A 19,594-nucleotide genomic window follows, 5' to 3' on the forward strand; every position below is an offset into this window, starting at 1 on the left:
TTTAATTGCTTTGATTTAATTCAGAACATATATAAAAAAGCATGTTAGGTGAAAATATATATATATATATATATATATATATATATATATATATATATATATATGTATATATATACTGGTATATATATACCAGTATATATATATATATATATATATATATATATATATATATATATATATATATATATATATATATATATATATATATATATATATGTATATATATACTGGTATATATATATATATATATATATATATATATATATATATATATATATATATATATATATATATATATATATATATATATATATATACTGGTTTTAAACTTCCATTTTTAAAAATGGAAATACACTAAAAGTTTTCACATGTTCACAGTTGGGGGAATAGTGGTTAGCACTGTGGCCTCACAGCAAAAAGGTCACTTGGCTGGGCTGAGTTTTGGTCACTGTGTGGAGTTTGCATGTTCTCCCCATGTATGCATGGTTTCTCTCTGGTAAATGGACTTGTACTTCTATAGCGCTTTTCTAGTCATACAGACCACTCAAAGTGCTTTACACTACTTGTCACATTCACCCATTCACACACAGTCACACCATACACATCAGGGGGCAGTTTGGGGTTCAGTGTCTTGCCCTAGGACACATTTCAAGGGAAGCCTGGAATCGATCCCCCAACTTACCAGTTGAAGGACAACTGCTCTTTCTCCTGAGCTACAGCCGCCCTGTCTGGGTACTCCGGCTTCTTCCCACTGTCCAAGGACAGGCATGTTAGGTTGATTGGGTAGGGGTAATTGCCCCTAGGAGAAAATGTGAGTGGTTGTTTGTGTACTTGTGGCCCTGCAATGACCTGGCAAGCTGTCCAGGGTGTACCCTGCCTTTCACCCAAAGACTGCTGGGGTAGGCTCCAGATCCACGCGACCCTGAATTGGATTCAGCGGTTAGGAAAATGAATGAATCTTATCATTTGAACTTGATTTACTGAATCTGAAAAATTAAATTACACCACTGTGTTACTTTATCTTCCCTTTCAAATACACTGTACAAACATTTCTAAACCAAGGAGACCATCCACTTTAGTTTTCCCTTTTAAATTGTTCCTATTTTTTCTCAATATCAAATCTTTTGTTGACAGAAAGCACAGATTCTTTTATTTTTGTTTGACAATGCTCCACATGTTTCCGGGATTGGACAGGTCTGGACTGTAGTCAAATCATTTCAGCTTCTGGAATAAACATTATTATATGCTTGACATATGATCAAATGTGCAAATGTTTTGCTGAAAGATTCATCTGGATGCTGGCTGCTTCAGAGTAAAACTACTTTGCAGTAAAGGTACCCTTAGAGACAGGTTAACAATTCCCTGTCCATTAACGGAGCCCCATCACAGATGATAGATTTAGAAACATGTATTGACAGAAACTGCATCCACCTTTTCTGAAAAGAGGTTTGATTCATTAAACCACAATAGTTTTCCACTTTATCTCGGTCGATTAATGAGTCTGAACCCGGAGAACTAACACTACTTTTTAGTTGTGTTGTCATTGTTTGTTGTTTTATAGTCATTTTAAGTTGCATTTGTGGATCCACTGACAAACTGTTCACTTAAAATGGCTTACATAAGTAAAATGTAAGGATTATTGCCTGAGACCCCAAAAACCACCGGTTCGGTACTGTTTTTCTTGCAAAGATATCTAGAATTCTTTGGTTTCTGAATCAAAACAATCTTTCATAAAATCCTTACAGTAGTTTTTATTTTTAACACAGTGAATTATTCAACTGTTAAGCTATTAAGTTCACAAATTTGTAAACTCCTTGTTTTTCTAAATAGTATTAATCATAATTTTAATGTTAGACAAAAATTAATGAAGCTACTGAAGCTTTTTTCAGGCATGTTGTAAATATTATGTTGTGCAGGCAAGAACATGATTCAGCTGAAATTAAATGGCTCATGTTGATTTTATGAGACAATGAAACACAATTAATATAATTCACAGTACACTTGTGCTGTCGGGGCTAATTTGGAATGCAAGTCTGTAATTATCTGCAAGAGTGCTGCAATATGTTAGAATGAAAAAACAAACTGGACAGCACTACTTTAAGAAGAAAATAACATGCAATTTAGTTATAATGGAAAACCCATTTTATTTTTTTATTTTATAACATGAACTATACAGTGTGTATTCATACTCTGATTTAAAAAATACAGTGTCAGTTTTAAGAATCCTATCTCAAGGGCCATAACAGAAAAAGCTGACAAAAAAGATAGAAGCACCATGATACACACACATATATATATATATATATATATATATATATATATATATATATATATATATATATATATATATATATATATATATATATATATACATGACAAGATTGTTTCCTCCAACAACAAACATTACACATTAATAAGGCATGGACTGAAACAAACCACAATAAAATGAATTTCGCTTATCAATTATTTAAAAGAGAAATGAAAAACACTGAATCCAAGGAGTGGTTGCTCTGATGGGAAAGACCTGCTGTGCTGCTGTCAGGTGGTGGAGGGATAAACTAAAGCTCCCAAATGAGGGCTACACCCTGTGGTTCAGCTTTGCCGTGACCACATCCATGAATTCAAATGAGCTCTGGGTCCAAAGCGCCTGAAATCTACACAGCTAAAATAAACAGGGTATGAAAATTTCGATTTCAAATGATGTGATTGAGCACACATGAGTTTATTTTTTCGGCCAGTTATTTAAATGATGCTGATTGCGTCTGTGTATGGTAAAAACACGGAGAAAAATCAGTAACTCTTCATGTTCTCATTCAATCATCAGAATCAGTTTAACCGCCAGTGAACCATCATGTTCTCAGTTGTTTTATGTGAATACAGGATGGGAAAGGGTTGCGATGTGGTCAGAATTCATCTCCTTACTTTACATATGATTTCCTTTGCAGATGGCTCCAACATGATGCAAAGTAGTGCCATCATTTTTCCACTCTAAATGAACATGGAAAGATTTCTCTTTGCATGTACAGCACCGACGCAAACAGCACACGACCTTGTTAGTAATCATCGGTGAAATATAAGTCAGGGCTTCAAAGGAAGGTGTGTTGGGTTATTTCTGACTGGGGAGGGATATGTATCATTGTTGCCATGGCACCACCATGTCAGTGAAACCCCGGGCAGCAGGAAATGTTTTGACTCTTCTAAGTGATGGGTCCTCACGAGTGTGTTGAAGAACAGTGGGATGATAGAGCAGCTCATCAGCACTCTGATGATCCCTTCACTCTTCAGAGATCAGAGGCCAATTAGTGTGTGTGTGTGTAAATCCTTTATTCTACACTAAGGTAACTGGATGAGTTTGGATTACAGCAATATCAAACTGTGTTTTAAGATTCCTGATTAAATAGTCCAGAACAATACAAATACACATGATATGAATCATAATCTTTGTAGGGCTGATCTGCTGGAGATCTGAGAGTGCTTTATCAATAAACAATGAGCATTAAACACTCTTGTCCTACATCCTGGTGATTTAATTTAAATCACAAGTTTCAGTGTTTCTGAGTTAGTTTGGGTTGGATGTGTCTGCATGAATGTAAGTCTGAAAATGTATGCATGGGAGTTGTTAACTTTCATTAAAACAACAACAACAATAGGAACATTTACTTTATTAATCTTGATTGGGAAATTGACATCTGCATGTAACTAATCTTTAGCTTTAGTAGAGCGCAGTGTGCCACCATGTTTCGACACACCGGTAGCTGTTTAGATGGATTTATTCAAATGAATTTCTTGACTTCTTGAAATAAATAGTTTAAAAATATTTCTCTTCAAGCAAAAAACAATATTTGCATTTAAAATATTAAATATCTCACCTGTTATACTGAAGAGGTTTTAAAACAAAAATACAATGCTTTAGAACTGACATATATCAATAGTAACCAAAGGAAACACTTCAGTATTAATGACATGTAAACATGTCAACATCTGACCTTGAAAAACCAACTGGCCTCTTGGGACTTGAGCTACTAAACATTTTTAATTACTGACTATTTTACGCCTGTGAGGTATATCCAACTGATGGAGAGACAGCTGTCAGTCCTCCAGGTGGCAGCACAGTCATGAAACAGCAGAAAACAGGAGAGCAGGTAACAACTGACTGAGAGGCCATTAAAGAGAAGTTTATCCCTTTTCTGAGTCCCAAAGTCAATGTTGGTGGAGCTGACAGCTATTTGGATCATTAAACAGTGAAAACTGTTGTATAAATCTTACATTTTGACTTTAAATCTTACATTTTAACAGAAAATTGCATGTTGTCTTGAAATATATCAGAAAGTTGCAACATTTAAAGAATTTAAAGAATTAAACATTTTTGTACCATTGCATATAATTTTGGATAACCTCTGCTATTTTAAATCCCCCAGCTTTTTCAATAAAGTTTAATGAATTACATTTCCATTTGATAAAGTCGAGGATATGACTTGATCAAACATTACTTACATTTCTATCTGTAAAGTGTCTTGAGATGGCATTGTCGTGATTTGACACAATATAAATAAAGTTGAATTGAATTGAATTGAATTGGATTTCTTCACCATGAAAGATTTAATTTGTGCTTATGGTTGTTGTTTTGCTACCAACCCTGTTCATGGACATGTGTTGCCATGTTCTTTCTGAATCTAAGGTAATATTGAGGATTCGTTGTTCCAAGTCATCCTGGCATGGCTGTTGTCAAACACTGAACTAAACCATAACACTACCACCACTGTGTCTCATGTGCCACCATATCTCTGAAAATATGGATAAAGATCTTCATTATCCAGCACAAGATGATTCTTTATCAGCCTTCAGGCTCGTCCATGTGATCTTTGAAAAGAGGCAATGTTCTTTTTGAGAAGCAGCCTTGCAGTGTGTGCTATTGTGCTGTTCTCCTGATGTGGGAGCATTCACATTGACATTAGAAACCTTGTATTAAGCACACAAGTTACCTTGAATTTCTGAGAGACTTTGTAGATGATTACATGTTTTACCCTCAGAATTACTGGAGAGGATTTAATTCAGCAACATTTCAGTGTTTCCTCTACTTGGATGCCATCTGACTGGATTTGAGGAGTAAGAACTTCTCAGAGTTGGTTTCCATCCTTCCATCCAAACAAGGAACATTTATTGTCTTTCTCTGGTTATTGATGTCATGATACACGTATAAAAATATGTGTTGCACCAAATTACTGTCCTTTAGAGGTTCAATATAGAATCTATTACACATTAGTAATGGAGTGCTGGCATTCTTGCCTAAAAACATAACTTCCTCTGTGTTTGTGTTGTCATCTGAGTGTTGTTGCTCTGTGTTGTGTCAGCCAGTCACATGGCTGTCAAGAGCATGAGAATTTCTGCAATGCAAACTGGAGCAGGCAAACTTAACTATTTCCCCTCAACCGGATTAAACCATGTTTTTTGCCCTAAAGTACAAATAGAAAGGATTAAGCAAGATTTGTTGCTCTAGTTTTCGTAAGGGAGAAAACACCAAGACCTTGAATTTCACTTTAATGAGAAGTTTTGGCTATAAATATGTTGTATTGTAATACCTACTGACTTCCTGAGACATGGTGCCGTTTGTGCTGTGTTAAAAACACACAATGCCCCTTTAAGGTCGAGCTGCAGCAGAGGAGAGAAATACACAGCACTAGGTCGATCCACAGGCAGGTCACTGCAGGGATGTGAAGAAGAGAAAGTTGGCTAGCTGTCTGAAACTATTCTGTTCAGTTTTTTTGTTAGTATCATAACTTGAATCTGCCATGTTAATAATAATAATACATTTTATTTAAAAGCACCTTTCAAGTCACTGAAGGACACTGTACAACAGTAACAGGCATTAAAACAACAGTAAGAAGCAAACCACAACATAAAAACTGTGGGACAGAGTGATTAGAGAGTATGTTTTCTTGAACAGGTGTGTTTTAAGGGTAGATTTAAACAGTCGGTTTTACGGATGTCTGGTGAGAGGATATTTTTACCATTGCTGTTTTTTTTCTGAACAAAAAAGGACAATACACAACAAAATATTAAAATAAAACACACAATAAAAAAGAAAATGCTTATGTCTTGAACATACAAACAACATCTCATCTGTTTGACACTTAGTATTAAGAAATAAAGAATTGTTTTATTCATTCTTGATGATATCATGACTAATTGACTTTGAGTGGCCTGACTAGTCAACATGAAAAATCATCTAAAATGTCCATTCCCACTGTATATGGTACATATAGCATCAAGCCAGACTATATATTCTACATCAAAGTAAGAGACAGGATGTGTGTATATAAGAGAGAGAAAGAGCAGGTGTGTTTCAATTGTTGTTTAATATTTCTTACATCATGCAAACTCTGCAGTTTTTATTATGTAAATCAATACTCATGTATGAAAAGTACTTTATAATTAAAATTTAATTTGATTTGGTACAGACTAATCTGAGCCAATACCCGAGGAAGTCTGTCCACCGTATTTGTGGTGGTGCTTGTGTGTCTGTAACATGTAATTCTGATGAGAATTGTACCATTTTTTGCTTGTTTCTGCTTATTGGCTGGTAAGGTCAAGGAAATCTGGGAGGACATGTGCTGGTCTTGGTTGTTCTGGCAGCAGCTGTAAACTTCAGCTGCAGAAAGAAGCTGAAGAACAAACTGTTAATTCATGAAGATCGCCAATGTCGGATACCTTCTGGTTTACATAGATTCCCTGGGCGAGAAGAAAACGGGGACAGTGATAATGTTGACGCTGGACCCTTACATCAGGCATGTTGGTAACTTTATTCACCCCCTGGTTCATATAAATAAATTTATTCTAGTTTTCAGAAGACAGCTACGAATTTGGTATAACCACTAGTACATGTTCAAGAGTGATACACAAAAATGAAAACACAGAAAAATGCAAAAAAGAAAAAAAAAGTTGTTATAAATACTGTAAAAAGGCAATACAAAATGACAGTGTGATTACATGTATAAATAGGTATAAATATGAATATGATTATACTCAGTTATTTGTTGCATAAAAGAAAAAAATTCTATATTTCTTATGACCAGATGTGGCACAAAGATGAGCTTTGTTGTGGGTCAGTGGATAATCAGCTCTGCTGGGAGCAGCCCTTTAGGGAGATTATATAAATAGATTTTCTGACGATGCTGTATATCTGCATAATTGGTTATAAAAAGGACATCCCAGAGGGAATGAGGCTAGTTTACACTACCTACTTAACTATATACTTTCCACGGAGTTGGACATTAAACAGGGCTTTTAATGGTGTTTTTAATTTCTCAGCTGGTAAATTAATGTGGTATACAGAGCTCAGACCACACATGTAAACACAGATCATTATGCATAATGGTACACAGTAGTGTAGTTTTGCAGTGTGTGAAAATCAGACTCTGCCTCCAAGATAGACTGAGAGTTTTGAAACCTTAATTCCTGTCCACAGGAGGATTGGGACAAATTAAAAACAGAAATCTTCATTGTTTTTTTCTTCAATGTCAGAATGTCAGTGTCGTGTGAAGTAATAGCAGCGTTGTAGAGGTAAACGCTTGAACCTTTTTAACTTTTTTTTCAAATGTTTTGCTGACTTGAAATGCAAAGAGGCAAATGATGCGTATGATATGAGACAAAGCAAAATAGTGCTCAAACATATTTTAAAATTTACATTAATAAACTGTATATCTAATAATTACCTTTTTTTTTTTTTTTTCCTTTTGCTGCCTTTAGAATTGAATCAAGATGCACATGATACACAAACTAGGTCTAGTCTGTTTACTGCTTACAGCTACTTTACCACAGTCCATCTGGCCCAAATTCCAACTGCGCCTGGACACGTTGATGAATTATAGCAAGTCTTTGATAAGACTTTAGAAGAGATTAGAATGTCACGATTTGCTTCAGGCTCATGGGAGACTTACAGTAAACCCTCTTGGTATGATAACATTAAGTTATCAGCACACGATACAGTCTGCAGGTAAATAACTTTTTCTCTAATCCATCTACATTTGGTTTTACAAATCACGCATCCTCTTCATTAACTGAATGAAACAGTAAATTAAAGCAAAGAAAGCGTGGCTGTCTGGTCTGAAATGTTGGTATTGTGTGTGTGACCCTTCTTTATTCAAACCGCTGCAGGGGCTCCAATGAGATGACCCATTTTTCTTGCAACCATTGGGTCTTTTCCTCATATAGTGCAGAGGAGAAAGCGTCATTGTTTGCTGTGTTTTCATTCCCCATGTGAATGGCAGCGAGTGACCTCCTAAAAAGGTTACTTTTTATGTTAAAACAAGGGACATAAATCAAATTTGAAGCAATGCAGCGAGAACAGTGACATCACAAACATGATTTTTATGAGTAAAAATAAACATTATGTATAGGGAGAGTTTGCATGTGCAACACAGCGCTTTTCAGCCATGGTGTTGTGCAATAAGCCCTCAAGCAGCACATCTTCCATGGTTTCTTTCTGTCATCTTTTTAATCTGAACACTTTCATGAATGCATGGTGGTCTAGTGTTGGGCTTTTGAATGATGCTCAGCTTAGAGGTAACATGCATGAAAAAATATTTTCCATCTGACACATAATAACCAAAAAGGAAAAATCAAACTTTAATCGGTTAATTCTCATATGCAGATTCACCATTTATATGTTACCATGAAGAGAAATCACCAACAGTAGGCCTGACCTCAACATAGATATAATGAAGTACTTTTTGCAGTCAGTGCTGGGCCACCGGCCATGGGAAGCATCACCACAACAGTTTTCTGAGCTGCTGTTTGTGAAGTGTCTGTAGAAACTACAGCCTTACCATGTTAGCTTGTCAGTATTTACAATTAAATATACAAGAAATCATGTTAAGTAAACATGTCTTAACACGTCTACCTGTTTTCACATGTGATACAAAAGATGACATGTCATTAAAGATGCTAAAAAATACATTAACTACAACATAGTGTGCATGTTACACAGCATTACACAAAAGCCATGAAGTACTTCCACTTCTTTATTATTATTATTATTATTATTATTATTATTATTATGATGATGATGATGATGATGATGATGATTATTATTATTATTATTATTATTATTATTATTATTATTATTATTATTATTATTATTATTATTATTCATTCATTCATTCATTTTCCAAACCGCTTATTCCAATTCAGGGTCGCGGGGAAGCTGGAGCCTATCCCAGCTGGCTTTGGGCGACAGGCAGGGTACACCCTGGACAGCTCGCCAGTCCATCGCAGTATTATTATTATTATTATTATTATTATTATTATTATTATTATTATTATTATTATTATTATTATTATTATTATTATTATTATTATCATGTTTATGTTAAAGTCACACAATCCAACAGTCAGAAACTAAATTATTTCCCAAAAAAGTGCATTTTAATTAAGAATTTGCCAGACACAAATCCATATTGGATTTATGTCATATTAATCTGTTAGTAACATTTACAATAGTTCTTAAATTATTTACCTTTAGAAAAGCTCTAATCTAAGAACAAAACTACAATACATTGTAATCAACTTTTAGCTGATGGTGCATGGTATTGTGATATATTTTGGATGTGTATTAAAGGGGAGCGATCTTAAACCTACAAGGAGAAATGCTGTTTTTCAGTTTTGTGAGTGCAGACTGTGTGAAAATTGATGAGAGGTATTTTCTCTGAAGCAGAACTATGTGACTGCATTTGATTGTAATTCTTGGCGTTTTTACAACCTGGATTTTATGTCATCCGCAGAAAAATATCTCCATTCTCTAATTCTTCCACACAATCTATCATTTATTTAATGTATTATGTTTGTTTTTATGACAGTAGTGTTTAAACTCCAGGCTAAAGTGTGGATAGTGATCTGGGCAAAGCAGATCTCCTTCAGCAACATCAAAGCCGTTGAAGAGGGTTTACAAAGTCATGTACATATACAGATCAATATCACATCGATTTGTCTGCATGACAAATTATGAAAAGCTGGTTGTGAAGGCTGCAGAGGCAGCTGTGCATTTTTCTCAAAACTTTGACGATAGAAAATTAAAAACACAGTGAAGTAGTACTTCCATGATGTTGAAACATGGTGATTAGACTGAATTTAAAACACAGAGAAGCCAACGAGCAAACGTGATAAATTTGTTCTACTTCAGATCCGTGCCAAGACAAGCAAAAAGAAAAAAAGAAAAATTTCAGAAGTTCTCATTGCATTCATGTTACCTACATTGCCATCTCAGGCCTTTTACATCCTTTCCTATACTGTTTTGTGAGAGGTTATCCTCAGTAGTAACTCCATCAAAGTAAGGTCATTCACCAACTGGGGCAGTCTGCGTCACCAGTTTGGTTAAAAGGTCAAAACAACAGACTCTTAAAGGTTAATGTCCTGCAGCAACATAGAAACAGAGCGACCATTTACTTTTGTCCTCTTTTTTAGTGTTTTACCATTTTTTTCATCCAATAGCCATTCATACTTTTCTTCCCTCGATTGCCTGCAGCTTTGCAATGCAAAAGAATATGGCATATTTATGCTACAGAGACCAGTGCTCTCCAGCGTCCTGAAACAAACATCTATCTCGCACTGTCTGTGTCTGTTTTAGTCTCTTTATTCAAACCTGCAACCTTAGCTTAAGGGATTCAGCACATGAGTCCCTAATAGCCCCCACAACCCCTCCCTGCTTTGCCTGTCAGTCTCTCTAAAACACAAACACACACACTGGTTCTTGTCAGAGAAGGAGCGGCATCAACGTCTGGTTAGTTTCTGCTTTTCTCTCCTCACCAATGTGAGGTGAGAGAAACATGGACACGACTAAAACAGCTTATCACTGTCATTCCCTGGGGACAAAGTAAAATATCATTTCTCTATGGATTCCTGCCGAACTGATGCAGGTAAGAGCACTTTTATATTTGCCCAAACTAATAGAACAACTGTATTAACGGGTTGTCTGCTTGCTTAGATAGTCAATTAGATCTCAACACACTGAAGACTTTCTTTGACGTACTGTGAGACTTATTATTTGATTCTCATAATAATTCTGTGAACTAAGCAACTTGAATAACAAACAAAAGTCAACTAAATGTGGGTCAATATGATACATTAGAAAAGACCAAGGAACATTGGAGCATTAACTTATGCACCAAGGGAAAGAATGAAGGAGAATGAGAAACATCAATATATTGACTGAAATTTTACCTTCCACATGCTCGCTGAACTTCCTGAAGACGTTTAGATTCATTATGAGCTAAAGCTGAGTTTTATTGTTCCCATGAGGCTGTTCTGCAGATGTAAATCTTCATTTCTGTCCTGAGCTGAATGGGTGAGTAAACCTCCAGCACCAGATACTGACCCCGGATTTCCCAGTTTCCCTGCTCATAAGGAATCCCCCTCATAATGTAAAACACAGTGTGTCATCACCAGAAAAATGGCAAACATTTGGCTCTTTTCAGAAATCTTGTACAAATGAGGCATTCTTTATATTTTATTTTCAGTTTATAATGTAACTTATCATTTTTTGGCTTTATCTTATAGTCATTTGCAGCAATGTGCCGCTATTAATCTGTACTTTTCCTGTGTGACTCCTCTGCAGCGCAGCATTGGTTATTAAGCCCTTATTTCTCTCTATTTGTTACATTGCTGTGTGAAGCCAAAGCTCAGGCTGATGCGAAATTTCCCACTCTTCACAGTCAGGACACACTTCTCTGAAATGACAGCATATCTGATGCCAGTAACCAGCTCAATAATATCAAGAGCCTCTGCCACAAAATGCTGCCATGATGAACCATCTCTCCACAGTTAAAGCTGCATGTGTGTAATTAAGGAGTTTATAGTACATTTACATGTACTGCAGTTACAGCTCATCTGTTCAAACATCTGAAATGATGTTCCAGATTGTCAGGATGTTTGTTCTGCAGAAATAAGGTACCCGGTAAAAGCCTTTTATATGAGGTAAAGATTGTTGAATTAGAAACTGCCACACTTTGATCTGTGTTCTTGTTAAATCCTCGATTTGATGGAGCTGTCTGCTCTGTGTAACATCTGCAGTCATGGATGTGTTTCCACACCTGCTGCTGTCTCTGCAAACAAGCCTTCCCATCTGCTTGTTACCACTGACTGCTGTGTCATTCACCATAATATAGTCAATACCGACTTTTTAAAGCCAAGCTCACCCAGCCAGGCGAGTCCCCTTATATCCTAGAGGCATATTACTGGTACAGCTGTTGCAGACAGCATCTGCTGGATCTAATTACTATGTTTCTGCGCCTGTCAAAGAAATACTGTTTTGCTTGCGTGACTCTCTCCAGTAGCCCTGCATATCAATTAGGGAGGTCCAGTAATGTAGATCCTATTAGTGTGAATGGAGAGAAAAAGTGAGGACAAGCTTGTGAGTGGGCATCAATCTCATGGTGTGTTTCTCATCTATATGCTACATCACACGTGCCTGTTGGACAGCTAGACTGTGTGTGGTGCATACTGGGACACTACACTAAAATCAAACTAGATCAGAATTTAAATGTCTGTCCTGATAACTCTTTAAAACAAGTTCTAGCACTTGTTAGGCATTCTTGTCTAAAATGGTCAGAAACATAACCCAGTTTTAGTTTATTTGAAGTACTGTAAGTCTATATGTGCAACAAGTCCAACACAGTACAAACATGACACAAACTATGTGTGTACATCATTATATTTCAAATTATAGACATTTTTAAGATTAGTTAGAGATCAAGGTTTTGGGTATAGACTCAGGGTGGAGTTACTGGAGTGTGGTTAGAGCTGGAAGTTTAAGAAACATAATTAAAAGTATTATTAGCTGAAATCATGACATGAGGTGGAATAAATAAGCTCTTGGGCACCAATGATCACTGTATTGAGGGACTTCAAGTGCTCCTCCAACCTTACTTGACTCACCGACGTGTCCAGTACCACTTTTTCTCAGAAAACCTGAATATTCAGACTTTAATTCTGCAAGCACTATATGATCCACATACATTTTTGCACGTGTCACATTTATATTTTCTGTAACGTTTTTAAAAAACTGGTGTTTTATGGCTGGTATGTTTATTCTAATCTTATTAAAACCCATAAAATGTTGTTTTCTGTGTTGCTGCTACAATTAAGTGTGAAATGGATTTATCTCATTTCTTTTGTAAGGGACAGTCTAGTGATCATATACTAAAAGAGTTTAAAAAAGGGGGGGGGGGGGATGGCGACTTCTGTAGCATCTTTCATAGGCATTTAAAGAATTTGATCAGCTGTTTTTATGTCTGCTTCCTACAAACAAAGCATCAAACAAATGTTTCTGTCTATTAAGAGTCTTTAAAAGTGAAAATGGTCATTTACTGGGATCCAAGTCTTCCTCAATCATTTCATGTTGGCTTTATATTTGACCTTTTACACATATGCATATCAATTAAATCAATAAAGTATCTTTATGTAATTACAAATAATCAATTTACATAATGTTACATTTAAAATTTATTTATTTCAGGTTTGCCTCAACTATCATCAACAAAAACATAACATGTTCTGCAAAGGCCAGAACGAGCACAGCTACCTACATTTTAAGATCAATTCCGGGATTATTTTTGGCAAATGTTTTCCTGTGAATTAGTCTTTTTTGTGATATTGCTCCCTTAACTTTATGGGACATTTCTTTGTTTTTGCTGATACAAACGATAATTTCCTAAAGCCTCATCTGATATTAACCAGTATTAATGTATGTCTTACTGTGACCCTTAAGAGGAACGGCTGAAATTTTCTATCTGACATGACTTGATTTTGGTCCAAAGATAGAAAATGTGTCCCTTTAATGTGTCTCTAATGAATTATAAGAAAACCCCATGCATTATCAATATTTAACCTAACCTATATTGCTATATTTCAACAAGTCCTACTGTTACCATATTTTGTTGAAGTTTTTGGGACATTGAGCTTAAGCATTACACACACAGCTCTTAAAAAAAAAAAAAAAAAACATCTGTGACAGAAAAGGCCCAGAATGGATATTTGCGGAGTGAGTGAGTAATTAGAGAAAGAGATGCTGTAATGAAGTTTCATATGACTGCAAGAGCAGGAAGCAACCATCTCTCAGGTACAGAATGATATTATCATGTGGCCTAATGGAGTCACTTACAGGGTTTTAGCAGTAAGCAACAACCCACATGATCTCAACTAACATTGATTTTCTGATCAGAATGCATCAAAAAATCACATTGTTATGCTCCAACTCTAGTCTCGATGTTTTGTTTTTTTACTAAAATAGAAGCTGTAATGACACTTTACAATACAGAAAACAGCTTATTGCTGTTAGTTTGATGGGTTGGGGTCATTTTGAACACACAAGCTATTAGAAAGAGCAGGTATGGCCATATGTTGTTTAGCAAATGCTTTTACCCATAGCACCTAACGGCATCATAAGTGCCTGGATTTTGAGTGTGGGTGGCCCCAGTGGAAATCTGTTTGTCCTTTATATGAAATAGTCTTTCATAGTCCACAGAACAAGCAGTTCTAGTGCCAAAGAAAAAAAAACCCACTCGCGTTTCTTTTTTTTTTTTTTCATCACAGACCTTATTCTGTGGATGGCTCTCATGTAGCCTCAGAGAACGTGTCCTGACTTAACATTAAAACCATAAATTCTATTAAGGTTTGTTTAGACCATACACAAAAGCATCATATTAAATAGGCTGCCAAATAAAAATCTGTTTTTGTTCTTTTTTTTTTTTTTTAACTGGCTTGTCTGAGCTCTTAAAGACCATTTTGTGACATTTTGATAGATTTTAGAAATCTTCATAATAGTCTTATTTAACACCTGAGGTAATATAAACCTGGTTAATCAGGTGAATAGAAAATACAGCAGCTTTCTTAAGATACCATTTAGCACCAGCAATAAAATGTCTGCTAGTTTTGGTTTAATCATTCCAACAAAGCATCTAATGAAACTTTTTATTTTAAGTAATGAATGTCACTGTTTTATAACTCACTTTAAAACGAGTTATTTCTGTGTGTGTATGTTATGCTGCAGTAAACACACCTGCTGCAGCCTTCACACCTGTCCATTCATTCACCTGGGAACTCAAACATGTCATTAAAGACAGAAAGAAAAAACCAGGCATAAAGACACTAATGTTTTCTCAATGTTTATTGTCACCAAAGGTTGTGCAGATGTGACTCAAGCCTAAGGCCTGTGTGAGAGGAACATCAGACAGTATGGATTCTCTAAACTCATCCCACACCACCAACATCAGCGATAACGCTACCACTGGCCTCTTCTCTGGAAGCCCCTACACAACAGTGGAGATTGTTATAATCATCGTGGTGGCTGGATCTTTGAGTCTGATCACTGTCATTGGGAACATTCTGGTCATGCTCTCCATTAAGGTTTGGGTTTTCTTTTTAATCATTCATCATGAACAAGTGTAATCCAAGTGTCCATCTTTGGGCACCTTCCAAAGCACATCCACACTTAAAAACGCAAAGAAAGAACATGCACACTCCGACACACACAGAAATGTAATCTGATAGAGATGAGAGCACACATATCACAAAAAGTTTGGGATCTGACATTTTGCTGTTTGGTTTCTCCAAAGGTAAACCGGAACCTTCAGACGGTCAACAACTACTTCCTGTTCAGCCTCGCGTGTGCAGACCTTATTATTGGCATCTGCTCCATGAACCTCTACACCGTCTACATTGTGATTGGCTACTGGCCCTTGGGAGCAGTGGTGTGTGACCTATGGTTAGCCGTCGATTATGTTGTCAGCAACGCCTCGGTCATGAACCTACTCATCATTAGTTTTGACCGTTACTTCTGTGTCACCAAGCCACTCAGCTACCCAGCACACCGCAGCACCAAGATGGCTGGCCTGATGATCGCAGCCGCCTGGGTCTTATCCTTCATCCTGTGGGCTCCTGCCATTCTGTTCTGGCAATTCATTGTGGGTGGGAGAACCGTACCACCAAATGAATGCTACATCCAGTTCTTCTCCAACCCAGTGGTGACCTTTGGGACAGCCATTGCAGCTTTTTACCTACCAGTGGCCATCATGATCCACCTGTACTGGCGCATCTCCAAGGCCAGCCGCAGCCGTGTGAGGAGGGACAGCAGGAAGACCTCAGGTACCAGTCTGGCAGAAGCTCCCTCTAACAGCCAGGAAGAAGGATGCGAGAACAACTGCATCCCATCAAAACAAGCCCAAGCAGAGGCTAGAGGTGGGAAGAAGAAAAAACCGCCTCAGCAGCAAAATGGAAGTGGTCCCTGCAAGGAAGAGCAAGAGGAGCAAGTGAACTCCACAGCAGACATTGTACATGCATCAACGTCTAAAGACACCACAGCTCCTGCTTCATCAAGGAAGAGCTCAAATGGAAAAGATCCAACACAGCCACCCTCTCCACAGGCCTCCGCAGTTGACCGACAAAGTATGGTTGCAAGGACGCTGTTGATGGTAAGTTTGATTATTGTTAAAAAAAAATTAAAAAATAAAAAAGACACATTTTATTTTACATCTTAGGATTCCAACATGATTTCATGTGCATTGAGGTCACGATCAGATGTTTTGGGAATGATCATATTGAAGTCACACCTTACTTCCTGACCTAAGCAGTACCATTCAGTGTATGATGATTAGCACATAGACCCATTAGGGATTCTATTTATAGTATTCCTCATGTACAAAAAGCTCTAATTCACTGTTTGAAAAAAATATTTCTACTCACCGATCACAGTATCCATGGGAGAGGAGACTGCAGCAGAGTAGCATGTTCCAAGATATACTAACACAAATAAAAAGATGTAATAAATTTAACTCGACTCAACACAAAAATCCCTTCAATATCTTCTAAAAAGTCTCTGATTGGTGGAGAGGACAAATAAACATATAGCTATCAAACATTTACACAGATCAAATTTAAGCTTCAAGTATTTTAAGCTGCAGTGATGAAGGTGTGAAGATGCCAGTCTTTCAGTGGGACCACCGTAGAGAGAAAAAATAATTCACCCACTGTGGGAACAACCACCCTGACGTTTTGTGTGATATTATCTCCAAGACAAAAATCCCAATTTTTAATGACCTGTATCGCTCCATCCACACAATGAGTGTCTCTATTTTGAATTAATATATTCACCATTGGGGCACTGATGAGAAACTTGGAAGAGACATGTGTGACCTCCTTTGAACTATGAGAGCAATTTGAGGGTTTTTTTTTAAGCTGGATTGAAGTGGGAAGAATAACTCCATTTTCTCCTGGTCTCAGAAAGGGGTTCCACTGGCTCAATCTGAATGCTTGTGTTGCATCTGTAGTGCAGAGCTCCTGTATCACCAGTTTGCAAAAGATAAAATTAAATGACAACAAAAACAACTTTTTGCAACTTTTCAATGCAAAATTAGTTAGTTGAAAAATTCACCACATGTGGCATCTCACTTCCATCTTCACAAAGCTTTTTTATGGCTAAATTGTGCTTCTGTTCACATTAGTTCAAATTTCCTCCCTTTTTTTCAAACTCATAGCACTCTGACCCTTGTCTACCACAGGTAAGCCAATAAGTGCTCGAAAATACGTCACATATGTCCATCTCAAAACTCTAATTTTTATAACAGTTGCAGTCATCACAATATTAACTCTAATTCCTATTTAAAAAAGAGTTAAATTAGTCTGACTGTTTTTTCAACAACATATCTGCTAATTAAGAGCACTATGGAGAATGAGAAGAGCTTAGATGTTTAACGCAATACCTTTTAACTTTAAAGCTATAAAGCAAAAATTTCTAAATTGCCATCATATCTGTACTCCATAAAATATCATGTTTCCATAAAACATATCTATCTATCTATCTCTCTATCTATCTATCTCTCTATCTATCTATCTATCTATCTATCTATCTATCTATCTATCTATCTATCTATCTATCTATCTATCTATCTATCTATCTATCTATCTATCTATCTATCTTTCTGTCTGTCTATCTGTCTGTCTATACAGACATATATATATATATATATATATATATATATATATATATATATATATATATATATATATATATATATATATATATATATATATATATATATATATATATATATATATATATGTGTGTGTGTGTGTGTGTGTGTGTGTGTGTGTGTGAGTGTGTGTGTGTGTGTGTGTGTATTGAATAAACTAATAGACTAGGAAGCATCCTCAGCAAGGCTGGATTATCCAATGGGCATTATGGGTGCAGGCCCAGGGGCCTGCCTATGTGGGGCCCATGTGGGGCCAACGTAGGGCATACAGCAGCAGTTTGGACATGAAACAAAATGCACATGAAAACCACATAGTTGTACAACAGTGTCTAATGTATTGCTATCAGTACCACTGGTTGAGTGAGAGTATTCACAATTTTCACAAAGTTGCGGTGGGGAAGGGAGCTCCTGGGACACTCTGGGCCCAGGGGCCTGTGCACTTTTAATCCGGCCCTGATCCTCAGAAATAAGAAAAAAAAACTTGAACAAAGTAAATATGAACCAAGCTAGTTGTTTTGGTGCAGCAGTGTGCTGACTGGTGAAAAAGGTAGAGTACTTCACAGCTTGTCTAAGAAGATGAAAATACAAGTTCATGTTTTTATTCCAATAAACACTGAGGGTATTTGAGGGTAATGTCATTGCATTTCTATTATTATGGACTTAAATCCTTGATGCCCAGCTGATTTCTTTTCTGTGCTTCTATTCAGACAAATATGTATTTATTTTAATTGTTTAATATATATTTTCATTTTATTGTTATTCATTTATTTCACACATAAATCTTTTATTCTATTCCTTTTTTCTTGTAATAACTTCAGCCATCAGGTTTTCCAACACTAAACTGGAAACCAGCTATGAATTTTTTTCAAAGTGCAGTTTAAAACAATGGTAGAAGCTTTCCTCTCCTTCTTCCATCATTTTCCAGGTGACAAAGCGAGCGGTCAGTGAGAACGTTGTGGCGAAATGGAGACGAAAAGGCAATTCTTCCAGGGAGAGAAAGGTGACGCGCACTATCATGGCCATCCTCGTTGCCTTCGTTGCTACGTGGACGCCCTACAATGTGATGGTTCTGATCAACACCTTCTGCTCCATCTGCATTCCCAACACGCTTTGGACCATCGGCTACTGGCTCTGCTACATCAACAGCACCGTTAACCCTGCCTGCTACGCCCTCTGCAACACCACCTTCAAGAACACCTTCAAGCACTTGCTTCTGTGCCAGTACAAGAACATTCGGCCACGATGAGAGAGCAAATATGCACTTACTCTTGTGACAGAGTTAAAAAAAAAAAGTGATATATCTTGTGAAGAGAGATGACAAATATTGAAAACGTGAAAAAGTAGACTAGGTGTGTTCTTGTTGTGGACTTATTCCATTTCTTTGACAATGTAAGAACTTATTCTCTCTTCCACTGAAAGATGCTTTGTTTCATATTTGTACCATAATATTAATCTGTGATGAATAAAGACCTTGCACTGTATCATAAATCTCAACACATAAATTGAGCATTGCTGTTTATTGTGGAATAAGTGTATTTCAAAGAGTGTTGTTTGGATTTTTTGCTTATTTGGGATGT

General features: G+C 36.6%; 1 protein-coding gene across 1 annotated transcript; it reads left to right on the top strand.

The window, feature by feature from the left end:
- Window positions 1-15,225: 15,225 nt before the first annotated feature.
- Window positions 15,226-19,263, top strand: LOC306769398 (muscarinic acetylcholine receptor M2-like; the record flags this gene model as incomplete). The annotated part of the gene is made up of 3 exons (XM_079257982.1): window positions 15,226-15,396; window positions 15,606-16,460; window positions 18,943-19,263. 3 exons carry the CDS (start codon window positions 15,226-15,228, stop codon window positions 19,261-19,263), a joined length of 1,347 nt encoding a protein of 448 aa, XP_079114108.1.
- Window positions 19,264-19,594: the final 331 nt, after the last annotated feature.

The sequence above is a fragment of the Telmatherina bonti genome (assembly GCF_933228915.1).
Source record: "Telmatherina bonti genome assembly, chromosome: 2".
Lineage (NCBI taxonomy): Eukaryota > Metazoa > Chordata > Actinopteri > Atheriniformes > Telmatherinidae > Telmatherina > Telmatherina bonti.